Genomic DNA, 11,962 nt, shown 5'->3' on the forward strand with positions numbered 1-11,962 from the left:
CACCATACCCTACCCCTGACTACACTTCTTCCCATCCTCACGTCGAAGAGCAATCACAATCTTTATTGACTATGCTGCGACCAAGTCCATCTTCTGAAGTGCCTGCCAACCCCGGATGAGCGCCTTCGAGGCGCAACATCGCTACGATGCCGTACAACATTGCGTACGTGGTTACCCCCTTTACATGCATGCCCTTCAATAGATACTAAAAGATCAGACAGCATGGTCTCCGACTTCTTCTATCCTCAGCCAGGTGGTGTAGAAAGCCACATATACCAGCTTTCTACTGTACGTCTTCTCATTCAGTCCCGATGATCATCCCCTGAGTGACGGCGAATCATTGCGTGTGGCCTGCGAACAAGGGATGACGGCGATGGTCATGCAACCTACATCAGCTTCGGAGCTGACGTTGCGTGTGTAGAAACTCATCGACCGAGGCCATCGGGTAGTAGTCATCACACACGCCTACGACAACCCCAAACGAAGTGGCATCCGATATCTCACCAACCGCCTGAAGGTCTACCATCTGCCACACTGGGTGGTGTACCGATCTACAACCTTCCCCACGGTCTTCTCATCGTTCCCAATTTTACGGCAGATCTTCATCCGAGAGCAAATCGAGATTGTTCATGGACACGCATCGCTCAGTAACTTGTGCCACGAAGGCATACTACACGCTCGAACGATGAGCCTACATACCGTCTTCACTGATCACAGCCTGTTCGGCTTCAGTGATGCTGCCAGCATCATGGCGAATAAGTTGCTGAAGTTCAGCATGAGTGATGTGGACCATGTCATTTGCGTGTCGCATACTTGGTAAGCCAGCGGTCAACGAATACCTGATATACTTTAGCTCACGACCTGCAAGCAAGGAGAACACAACACTGCGAGCCTCACTGAATCCACTGGCAGTCTCGGTGATTCCAAATGCTGTCGTCCCGAGCAGCTTCCAGCCGTTGCAGCCACATGAGTTCAAGTTATCCCACCACGCGAGCGACAAAGGCGCCCTACTACCTCCACCACCGGATCCGAGTCATCCTGTCGGCCCAGGAGATCCCATCACCATCATTGTCATCTCCCGGCTCTTCTACAACAAAGGCACCGACCTGCTCATCTCCGCACTACCGCTGCTCCTCGAACGACACGAAAACTTACGCTTCATCATCGCCGGCTCCGGACCTAAAGCCATCGATATGGAGCAAACGCTGGATGCGCTCCCACAGCAGCTGGTCTACACAGCTTCAGGCCAAAGCCGTGTGGTATTACTGGGCAGCATCCGCCACGAAGAAGTCCGCGACGTGATGGTCCGGGGGCACCTCCTCCTCTCCACCTCTCTCACAGAGGCCTTCGGCACCGTGCTAGTCGAAGCCGCAAGCTGCGGCCTCATGGTTGTCGCCACCCGCGTCGGCGGCGTGCCCGAAGTCCTGCCCAGTAACATGACCGTCTTTGTGCTCCCCGAAGTCGAAGACGTGGTCCGCGGCGTCACGGAAGCCGTCGGCGTGCTCACCAGTAAAGCAGTCCGCAGAGATAAGTTCCACGACTTGGTGAAGAACATGTACAGCTGGGCGGACATAGCGCGTCGTACTGAACGGGTGTACGACCTTATCACTGGATCTTCTTCTGCGCCGGACAACGAAGGTTTTTATGACGAAGAATGGATGCACTACGGGCAGCCGGCGCAGCCGCATTCGTTTGCGCTGATGGACCGGTTGAAGAGGTATTTCGGCTGTGGCATTTGGGCTGGGAAACTGTTTGTTATTGTGGTGGTGATTGATTACTTGATCTATTGCGTGCTGGAGATGGTGTATCCGAGAGAGAAGATCGATGTTTGCAAGCCATGGCCAGCTGTGGCCAGGAAGCGGTTTGAGGGTGAAGAGGAGCAAAGTGTGAATGGAACGTTGGAGCGGTATGGGACTGTGAAGCAGAAGCATCGGAGGAGGAAGGCAGACGAAGGTGCTGTCAATGGTTTCAATGATGAGGGCTGAGGATCAGGCTCTTAAAGACTTTGGAGCTGGGCATGCAGACTCACGCATCACCATGCCCGATGCAAGCAAAGCATACTTTATTCAACGCTCACTGCAATTGCTGCTCCAGAGGAATGGAAGCCAAAGAGGCGTCGCCTCAGATATGCAGGCAATCGCGAGGGGGTGTAGTTGCCGTGGCAGCTGGTCAACTCTTGCCCCTTGCCATTGCGTGGTTGCCGGCATCTGGAAGGAGCCCTTTTCACCCTGCCGATTGCCACTTTGCTGTGGTAGTGAAGAGATGAACCTCCAGTCGTTACGAAGTTCTACGCTATCAAGCTGCTCGCTTGACCCGACTCGAATACCGACCCATTCCTTGCCGGTGCATCGATCGCCAACAGTACTGAGGAGCTCACCATTTCTAGTGGGCGCGTTGCAACGGGCGACATGGAACCAATGCGGACGCCTCGTGCCGACACTCCAACACCTCTCCACCGCACGGCTGTCAGCACCGAGGTCACTGAAATCGACGAAGAGTTCGAGATTGCGGATACCGAGGACAACTACGATCCTGTATCGGGCCTTCGTCACAACCCGAAAAACGATGGCGATCCCGAACACGATCAAACCAACTTGACCGCATACCGGCGCTACAACACCTTCAGTATCAAGGGAAAGAGACATACCATCGACCGGTCTAGTGCTCGGGTGGGCGTTGAGGAGCCGCACAAGTTCTACTATGTCAACAAGTCTGGCCAGTGGAAGAAGTGGAAGCCAGTCCTTCCGTTCGCTTAGGAATCGGCGGAGTCCATCAGGCGGTTGAACAACCACCGCCGTCAGAAATCTTCACGGCTGCGCTTTACCCCCCACTGGTGCTTGCTCGATTACAACCCCGAAGAGGAGGACTGGATTCGCGATATCATCACAAGGCAAAGCCACGGAGATCATGACATCGACTTCCAAGACCTCGCCCAAAGGTTCAATGTCAGGTTCGGAGCAAGGCCGCCGCGCCATCCGAACTCCTTGCGAGCGCTCTATCAGCGCCTGAGTCGGGAGGATAGGCGCAATGGAGAGACTACAGCGGACTCTGCCAGGAAGGACTCAGCTAGGTACGGACATCTTGACGATACCAAGGCAAACGCAGACGGTGACGTCGGGGACGAAGCCGAGCCGGAGTAGCGATGCAAGCGACTGTGTTTACGAAGCTGTGCGTGAGAGTGTGGATAGCGAAGGTCCAATGGGCTGGATCGGGGGGAGAGCATAGCGAAGACGCGTTGGAAGGTTTGGTTAACGAGGCTGCCAATTCACTGTGCTGAAGACCTTCATACCAAATTGAGCTCATGTTGGCAGTCTCCTGAGATGTTCTTCTATTGACTCCGCAAAGTAGTTTCAGGTCTCAGATGAACGTTGAACTTTACTGGTCGACAGCAACGTCCATGAGTCTTGAAAGGGAGACTGGATGGAAGGAAGGACTAGGTAGCTGGGCACCTTCTCCGAGATAGGGACAGGTCATTGAGGCGCGTGAGGGCGGCACAAGCATGCAGTCACCATGCTTGAGAGTGGGTTCATTGAACAATTCACTGGGCTGCTCAAAGCCCAAGACCCAGGTATATGACCCTCATTCTCACTGCATTGCGTTCAAGCCGTGGGCCATAAGGTAGACAACTTACGCTTCACCGGTGAGGTCCTCGTTAGCCAACTTATCATCAGTCACCTCTTCACCTTCCAAGCCATTGTCCACTCCCTCTGCTCCATCACTCCGATGCCCTCCCTCATCCAGCCGATCTGTCCCTTCGTGAGCCTCACCTGACCCTCCGTCAAGGCCTCTCACGCTCCCACTCCTCCTTCCACCAGTGCAGCGCCGCGATTCTGAAAATTGCATCCCATTGTCCCGGAATTCGTTCTGCAGAATCCAGTACTGAAAACTGAGGTTCGCTTCTGTGCGATCCAGTTTCCCAGGAAAAGTCGCATTGAAACGCCTGGTCATCTCGCCGTAGCCCTCCGCTGGGGGTGCACCGCTTTGTGCCGTGACGATGTCGACCAACCATTTCATCTGTGCATTCGAATACGAGCCGGGAGTTGGTTTGATGTAGAAGCCAGCCTCTCTGAACTGCCTCAAACGCCAGCTGTTTAAATTCCTGATGGACTTCTCACAATCCCAGTCGAACTGTTTGCCATCTTCGTCCCTGCGACGTGTCCAGGATCCGTGCTTGTTGGGGACCCAGAACTTGTGGACTTCAGGCACACCTTTTCGAGCTTCTGACCGATCGACAGTGTACGGCAGCCTCTTGTTGCGTCTGCCCAATATTATCGTGGCGTAGTGTCGCTTCGGATGGGTGCTTGTTTGTTCATTGGCGCCGCCGTTCGTGGGATCTTGAGGCAGGCCGGAGTGCGGATCCACGCCGTCGTTGAGAGGGGTGTAAGTGCCAGCATCCAGGTCTCTGAGAATGTCAGCAAGGGTTTTCCCCGTCCCAAAAACTTGTCGATCAGCCTGACTTCTCAAGAATGGAGCTTCGATGCTGTCATCCACGATACCGCTGAGAGTATCGCCATCATTGCTGCCAGTACCGAGAACAGCTGCCGGCGATTCCGCATCGTCATAGGGAAGTACCCATACAAGTGGAAGCTCCATCGTAGGATCTTCCTTGATGAAGGTCCCGTTGACCATGCGGCGCCGACAGGACTGCCTCAGCGTTCACTTATCTTCAGCAGATGGCCTGGATTCTGAGAGCCACTCACTCTCGCCAAACTCGCGCTCAGCCTGTGCTCGGACACTGTTCTCACCTGCTGTGGTGAGGAACTCCCAATGTCCTGGAAGTGCTTTGCCACCCCAAGTAGGCTGGGACAGCGGCTGAAAGAAATGGCGAGAAGGCTCGTACACAGCACGCGGTCGGTCCCTCGCGCCCATGCCCTCAAATGCTCCAATGTGAGTGGCATGGAGGATGAATGCGGGAGCGTGGAAACCCAACGCAGCGGCAATGGCTCCATCGTGCTGCTCATCAAGATATATATGAACTTTCCACAGCCGTGTGGATGTTGGTCGAGCTTCGAAAGTCCGCCGTGTATGGAAGCCTTGTGCTCCTCGAAACCGCGATACCGTGACTCTGGCATTCCAGTGGTATCGATCGCACCGAGCGCAGGGACGTAGGATGCTCGCGGTGTTGCGAGAGGTTCAGACAGCCACTTCAAACCGGCCGTCGCCTCCTCCAATTCGGCTTCTCCTGCATGCACCACGCCTTGTTGATGTATCGAGCGGAGCATAACAAAACCTCTGGAGTCGACATCGACGAGAGCCAAACCCATGCGTTGGTGCGCCAGAACTGCTGGAAATCGCCTGGCCAGGTGGAGTACCTTGTCAGCAGTGTCAGCTTTCGAGATGTCGATTGCAAATGTGCTTCCCGCCACTGGCTGAGGGTAGAGTGGAGGAGAGGAATATCTGAAGTTGAGGTACCACGACGGTGGCAGGTCCGGGACAGCAGTGTAATCGTTCGACACACCAAGATGTGAGGCCTCCTTGTCATCAGAGATGGCACAGTGCTCTGGGCTCAGAAACCAGGAAGAAGATTCTGTGCAAGGTAGAAGCTGTACCACTCCCGGGTGTAAGGAGCAGGCCCATCTGCCTCTTCATGGCGAGCTCGGCGAGTCCACTTCTTGCCCGTACCTTGCACAGCAACCTGATCGGGAGGTGACAGCAGGATGACAGCCCGCTGCTTGCCTTTTGGCTCACGGCATTCCGTCTTGTACTGTTGATTGATGAAGATATAGCCTTCCGGGAAGCTCGCAAACGCTTCCAGATCACGACGACGGTGAAAGCGTTGCTTTGTTGCTCGTAGATCTGCTGGTGACGTTTGATCGTTGACTTGAGTTTACCGTGAGGTTAGCGCTGGGAAACAATGGCAACGTATGGAAGTCTGTGTACCGCTCAGGCCTTCGCCGACGTGACCGTAGGTCTCGTGTACCATAGCATCAATATCAGTTACATTTGCACTTCCGACGGGAGCTGGCTGCTGGGAAGAAGACATATTCCTTTCCAATCCTGTGGCGTCTTCTCTTGAACGCCATGCTGACTCTTATTATATCACCATCGGAAGACAGTTGCCTGCAGTCTGAGGCATGTTTGCCATGTCTTGGTGTTGGAAACACTCCAGAACAAGGGTTCTGGTCAACCTGGAGGTCGACTGCCTGGAAGCGATGCAACAACGAATGCATGTTCCGTACAGCTTGGAGTAGGAACCACTCAAGCAAGAGACGGTGGAAGGAGCCAACCGGGCTTAGCTTGCAGTCTTCTCCGACACAAGATTGCGGCCAAAAGGGCCACATGGCTCTCGTCAGTGGGCTGTCATAGTCTCTGAGAAGGTCTCCCATGCGGCTCGCTCTGATCTAGTGGGCCGCTTTCGCTGTTGGCAGCTTGGCACTGTGTGACAACTTCTTGTAAATGAGGCAGCGAACCTGAAGGACCGGGGAGGAAGGTAGGAGGAGGCGCTGAGATATCAAATGGTAATGTACAGAAAATCGCGGCATCTTACAGTCATCTGATCAGTCAGAACAAGAGTCTTGCTTCGCACCTTAGTCATTATTGAAGTCCCAGGTAGAGTTCCAGATGATGCGCTCGGGAGTATGAGCCTGTGCTGGGGTTCTTTTCGGGATTTTTTTTTTGAGGAGCAAGCGGGTAGTCCTTCTCCACAGACAGCTATGTCGAGCATAGACTGTAGTCAGCAGCGCGATCACCAGGCTTCGTTCGGGCAGGAGATGCTACCGTTGCGGCGTAGTCAAGATGTTATGCAGATGACGGATGTGACCATCTGTGTCGACAGTAAGTACACACTCAAACACAAACCCATCTCTTGGATGAAGCCGCACACGGACGCCGAGACAGCAGCAGTGTTGCATCGCTGGACTAGCGGTAATGCCTGATCCAGACGCTTCACCAGAATTTCCAGATGCCCGCTCGATCGCCACAAATTAATCACAAAACTATTGACCATGTGCCATGCCGCGCTTGGTCGGGTATGCTCCCAGCACAGCAGCTCAGCTGACATTTGGCTTTCTGCGTAGTCCTCAATGCTTCGATCATGGAAAGCTGAGCAAGGTGGTCGAAGGATGCCGTCGAGAGCCTTTCAGAGCTTGGTGTTGTGGAAAGAGCGTAGACGGTGGTTGCAGCGAGGTTTCAGGCCTTCCGCTTTTCAGATAGCAGGCCGAATGCGAGCTCGTGATCGTTGCATGAAGTTCGAAGACCTGCCATCTCATTGGCTGTCCGCTGTCTTCTTTCATCTTGCACCACGCACTACTCGCTGGCTGCCTTTGAATGTCGTTCATGCCGAAGCCCCGTGGAGCGTATGACCATCCATAGTCGATATGATATATGCTTCTGCCGGCTAAAGAAGGTAGAAGTAGTAGGCTGGCCAACGAGATGCTGCGACTCCACATGATCCTTATCACCAGCCGGGCAGTGGAGGGAGTTCATGCAGCGGTCCTTGATGCATGACCATATGCGGCTCTGCTGCCAACCAACCACGCCACACCACGCCGTTCTGGCCACAAGATATCATCGGTACTACCTTCCAGCGATCGGCATACCAGTGTCAGTGTCGTGGTGGAGCTCGGGAGTGCCGAGGACACAAAGGGTTGGCCATCCCACTTGATGCAAACAAGCTCAGGCAAGTCGGGTGGACGAGCATTGTTCAGACAGACTGTGCTTCTGCATACTATCGATTTTGAGGAGCGAATCAAGTGTGAGAAGACGTTGAAGGAAGTTGTTGGAGGTTTAAGCTTCGGGCGTTTTCAAGCGTTGATCTTGCCTCCCGCAACCCGCTTGGCTCGCTTGAGGTGGCCATCTCCGAGCTACGGCTCGCCCGCATAACCGCCCCCTGACACAACTTCACGTCTTTCCATTCGCCCACTCTAAATGAACAACACTGAGTGAAACACCATTTCGAAACGTTCACAATATTCACTACTAATTCTCCGGACCAATGCCACCCCTCTCCGTCGTCCCTGTGGCGTCCTCGCAGTGTGGGGATCAGACTACGGCAACACAAGCAAAGCGCTACCTTGAATCTTGACAGGGCCAAGTCGAACGACCTCCTTGTCCTCAGCCCGTCGGACCATGTCCCCAACTGGAAGGCGACATCGTCCTCGGTCTCGTCCTAGACCAGCCTGCCCATGCATTAAGCAGACTAGCTGGCGTAACTCTGCCGGTATGCAGGCGGCCATCTGATCTCCCCGACTGGCAGGTTGTCTTTGATTGTCCGTCCGCCGATCAATCTCGGCATGCGACACCTGCAAGCACGAGCAAACGCGAGCGAGCATACTTAAAACACCGCCAGGCGCTGTGGTATCGAGGTATCTTGTTCATCTACATTCCCTCACACTCACTCTCTCTTCTACCTTCATTCCAGTCCGGGTTCGCTTGCTCGAGCACAGTCTCTCGTTTCAATCACACTCACTACACACCGTCATTCCTTCTTTCCAAGATGCACTCGTTCACCGTTTCGGCCGCCCTGGTGGCGTCCGCTTCTCTTGCTCTTGCAGCACCCGCGAACCTCGTCGGCCGCAGCACTTTTGAGGTCAAGCAGGTCGCCCACGGCAGAGTCTTCCGCAATGGCCCGTCCCAGATGATGAAGACCTTCCACAAATATGCGCGTGTCGGCGCAAAGGCCCCGTCTGAGGTTGTTATGGCTGCTGCTGCGGCGCAGAGTGGCGAGGTGGCTGCCGACCCGCAGCAGTACGACCAGGCGTACCTCAGCCCGGTGACTATTGGGAACAGCGAGTTGATGTTGGATTTTGATACTGGGTCTGCTGATCTGTGAGTTCATATCTCCCCCGGATCAACAGATGAGTTCTGGAGTTAACGTTTGTATAGCTGGGCCTTCTCCAACGAAACACCCGCCTCCCAGTCTCAAGGCCATGAACGCTACGACTCCGCCACCGGCACCGAGCTCGACGGCTACTCCTGGAGCATCACCTACGGCGACCAATCCGGCGCCGGAGGAAATGTGTACGCAGCCAAACCTGTTCTTCTCAGACAGAGCAAACGCTGACCGCTGCAATCTAGCTACACCGACAAAGTGGTCGTAGGCGGAGTGACCGCCACCCGCCAGGCCGTTGAAGCCGCCACATCGGTGTCTGCTTCCTTCTCCCAGAACATCGATTCTGACGGCCTCCTCGGCTTGGCCTTCAGCAGCATCAACACCGTCCAACCAAGGCAGCAAACCACCTTCTTCGATACTGTCCGCCCTACTCTGGCTAAGGCCCTCTTCACCTGCGACCTCCGCCAAGGCGACGCCGGTTCCTACACTTTCGGCTACATCGACAGCTCCAAGTATGTCAAACTGACGACAGGGCTCTCCGAGACACGTACAGCGCTCAAGAACTGCGCGGCGCTCCGAGACCCTCTCCATCTTCGTTTTCACCGTCGAGACGCACGCTGACCCTTCTCTAGGTACCAGGGCACTGTGACCTACGTCCCCGTCGACGACTCTCAAGGATTCTGGCAATTCACCGCCGGCGGCTACTCTGTCGGCGGCGACAACGCCACCTCCGGATCTGTTGGAACTGCTATCGCGGACACCGGCACCTCGCTGCTCTACCTCCCTGCCGCTGTCACTAAGGCCTACTACGAGCAAGCTGGTGGACGATATGATAACCAGCAGGGTGGCTACACCCTCCCCTGCAACGGCGGCGCACCGGATTTCAGTGTGGCGATTGGAGGGAAGACGTTCACGGTTCCGGGGTCGTACATTGCGTACGCGCCGTTGACGACGGGTAGCTCGACTTGCTTTGGTGGGATTCAGCCGGACACTGGCATCGGTTTCAGCATCTTTGGTGATGTTTTCTTGAAGGCTGTCTACGCCATCTTTGATGTGAGCCAAGGCAGCCCTAGGCTCGGATTTGCTGCGCAGGCGTGAGCATGATCCTACTGATGCACATGATATGGCATTGAATCACATTTGGGCGACAACGCGAGGTAGATGTAGAGTTGGTGGAGGGAAGGGAATATGTGGATAACGATGTATGTACATGGTCGTATGTATAACCCAAGCTGTCGAACATATCAATACTCGTACCGCGGCAAGAGTAGATCAACGCCAGTGGCTGTCGACGGGCGAGCGGTAGGTTCTCGAAGGCGGAAATATGTCTCTGATGCTGATGAGAAGCTACGTAGTCCCAGATGCTGTAGGGGAGAGGGATACGTCAACTCTGATCTGCTGCGAAGACCAGATAATCCTCTTCATCTTCTCCGCGAGCGCACTACGCTTCGTGCTGCTGTACTGCCGCTCGTCCGGATCAGCTGCCTGACGGCTCTACGAGAAGGATGTCACAGCTTCTTCGCCACCCAGAACGACGGTCGGTAAGCGGTCTGCAGCATGCTTTGCGGGTTCTGGATATACCCTGAATTACAAGTCGATAGTCAGCAAACACTCGTTCCCTGTCATCGTCAACCGCCTTCTACCCCTGCTCTCGTCTGCCAGCATCTACGTAAGGTTAAGGATCAACTCACCAGTCCGTCCACCAGGCGCCACACCCCGCATCACCACCTCAAACCCCAACCGCACCAGTAGCTGCCGGACCTCGACGTCTGTGAGCTCGAAGGAGCCTGGTTCGCCGATACCTTCGTTGGCTTTCGTTGACCCAAGCCCCTTCTCTTCGGCGAGAGATGCGCCGTCCTCGTCTTTGGCCGCCTCCGCGGGCGTCTGAGTGGACTCGAAATGCCACTGCAGCGGTCCGTGGTTGATCCAGAGCCCACCAGGCTTCAAGCAGTGCTTAACGGTTTCGATGTAGTGAATTAGGTTAGGCGCTGTATCGATCTTGCACGCACGCTTCAGCACCAATTCGTTTTCAGCTGGCAGAAGGTTGAACCACTTACGAAGAAGCAAGTCGTCACAGCATCATACACATCCTCATAATCCGCCTCCCTATACACCACGCAGAAATCCCCACTCGCCATACTCATCCGCTGACTCCAATGCACCTCCGACTCCCCCGCCGCATGTAACGCTTCCGCAGGCAGAACATCCGGCACCTTTACTTTCTGCAGCTGGTCCTCACGGGAGAAATGATTACTAAACCCCTGCACCCACGGAAATAGTCCATGCTGCCCGGCTCGCTGGCAAGCGTTGAGGATGTACGCCGACGCCATGGTTTGGTGGTACGAGATCTCGTTTCCAGAGGCCGTGTAGCCTGCCCCTACGATATCGAATAAGAGACGTCCAAGTCCGGCGCCGGGGACGAGGATCTGGTATTGATGTCGTTGTGGAGGGGTGGCGGGGAGGTACGTTTCTAACGCTTCGAGGACCGGGGTGTAGGAGGCCGTACGCTCTGCTTGACCTTCCGAGGACCAGTCACGATACAGTTGCTTCAAGGTGGACTGCGCTTTGTCCATATCCCCGGGCGTGGTAGATGTGGAGTTTGAGGGGTCAGTAGGGTCGATGTCGAACATTTGGAGGGCATTGTTGTAGATTGCTTCGGCGAGGTCGGCGTTGGAGTCGATTGCGGCGTCCACTTGGCGGAGGAAGCTGGGGATGTCGAAGGGCTCTTCGCACAGGAGGTCTAGGTGTTGTGCTGGCAGGCTGTAGAAGGATTGCCGGCGGAGGTGGGTTATGTTGTAGTGGGCGGCTTGTCGGTATTGTCTGTTGGGCCCCTGAGTGTGAGAACAGGATCGTGGTCGTTCATGTGGCGGATGCAAAATGAGATGGAATTTGGATATCGTTTAAGAAGGCAATATGAACGAAGAAGAGAAATTTACGAACGTGTTTCTTGAATGCTTACCTGAAGGAGTTGAGGGCGGCAAGGAGTACTCGTTGCTCTCGCGGGTCACTCAGCGGGTCTACCTCTGTTGTTGCTGCATCGTCCGCCATTGCTAGCGGTCGAGGCGATCGTTTGCCTTTAACAACAACAAGCCTGCCGTTCTTCTAAAAATGTCGCTTCTCCTTAAGCGGTATTGGCAACTGCTTGTGGTGAAGTCTTGCACAAGGAAAATCGTCGCTGACTCGGACGGCCTT

The 11,962-nt window shown here is 54.9% G+C and overlaps 6 protein-coding genes across 6 annotated transcripts; 3 read left to right on the plus strand and 3 right to left on the minus strand.

Moving 5' to 3' along the window:
* Positions 1–146: 146 nt before the first annotated feature.
* On the plus strand, positions 147–1,985 carry SPT14 (Phosphatidylinositol N-acetylglucosaminyltransferase GPI3 subunit; the record flags this gene model as incomplete). Its single annotated transcript, XM_064807002.1, has 4 exons — positions 147–163; positions 222–288; positions 422–816; positions 869–1,985. 4 exons carry the CDS (start codon positions 147–149, stop codon positions 1,983–1,985), a joined length of 1,596 nt encoding a protein of 531 aa, XP_064654818.1.
* Positions 1,986–2,408: 423 nt separating this feature from the next.
* On the plus strand, positions 2,409–2,756 carry LTR77_009777 (uncharacterized protein; the record flags this gene model as incomplete). The annotated part of the gene is made up of 1 exon (XM_064807003.1): positions 2,409–2,756. The coding sequence occupies one exon, from the start codon at positions 2,409–2,411 to the stop codon at positions 2,754–2,756; it is 348 nt and encodes a 115-aa protein (XP_064654819.1).
* Positions 2,757–3,627: 871 nt separating this feature from the next.
* LTR77_009778 (uncharacterized protein) lies at positions 3,628–5,264 on the minus strand (the record flags this gene model as incomplete). The annotated part of the gene is made up of 2 exons (XM_064807004.1): positions 3,628–4,644; positions 4,701–5,264. 2 exons carry the CDS (start codon positions 5,262–5,264, stop codon positions 3,628–3,630), a joined length of 1,581 nt encoding a protein of 526 aa, XP_064654820.1.
* Positions 5,265–5,506: 242 nt separating this feature from the next.
* LTR77_009779 (uncharacterized protein) lies at positions 5,507–5,983 on the minus strand (the record flags this gene model as incomplete). Its single annotated transcript, XM_064807005.1, has 2 exons — positions 5,507–5,820; positions 5,881–5,983. The coding sequence occupies 2 exons, from the start codon at positions 5,981–5,983 to the stop codon at positions 5,507–5,509; spliced, it is 417 nt and encodes a 138-aa protein (XP_064654821.1).
* A 2,451-nt stretch (positions 5,984–8,434) lies between these two features.
* Positions 8,435–9,868, plus strand: LTR77_009780 (uncharacterized protein; the record flags this gene model as incomplete). Its single annotated transcript, XM_064807006.1, has 4 exons — positions 8,435–8,766; positions 8,824–8,958; positions 9,016–9,282; positions 9,403–9,868. The coding sequence occupies 4 exons, from the start codon at positions 8,435–8,437 to the stop codon at positions 9,866–9,868; spliced, it is 1,200 nt and encodes a 399-aa protein (XP_064654822.1).
* Positions 9,869–10,278: 410 nt separating this feature from the next.
* On the minus strand, positions 10,279–11,818 carry LTR77_009781 (uncharacterized protein; the record flags this gene model as incomplete). Its single annotated transcript, XM_064807007.1, has 4 exons — positions 10,279–10,352; positions 10,462–10,768; positions 10,828–11,590; positions 11,730–11,818. 4 exons carry the CDS (start codon positions 11,816–11,818, stop codon positions 10,279–10,281), a joined length of 1,233 nt encoding a protein of 410 aa, XP_064654823.1.
* Between the last annotated feature and the right edge of the window lie 144 nt (positions 11,819–11,962).

This window comes from Saxophila tyrrhenica (genome assembly GCF_035928015.1).
Source record: "Saxophila tyrrhenica strain CCFEE 5935 chromosome Unknown scaffold_19, whole genome shotgun sequence".
NCBI lineage: Eukaryota > Fungi > Ascomycota > Dothideomycetes > Mycosphaerellales > Extremaceae > Saxophila > Saxophila tyrrhenica.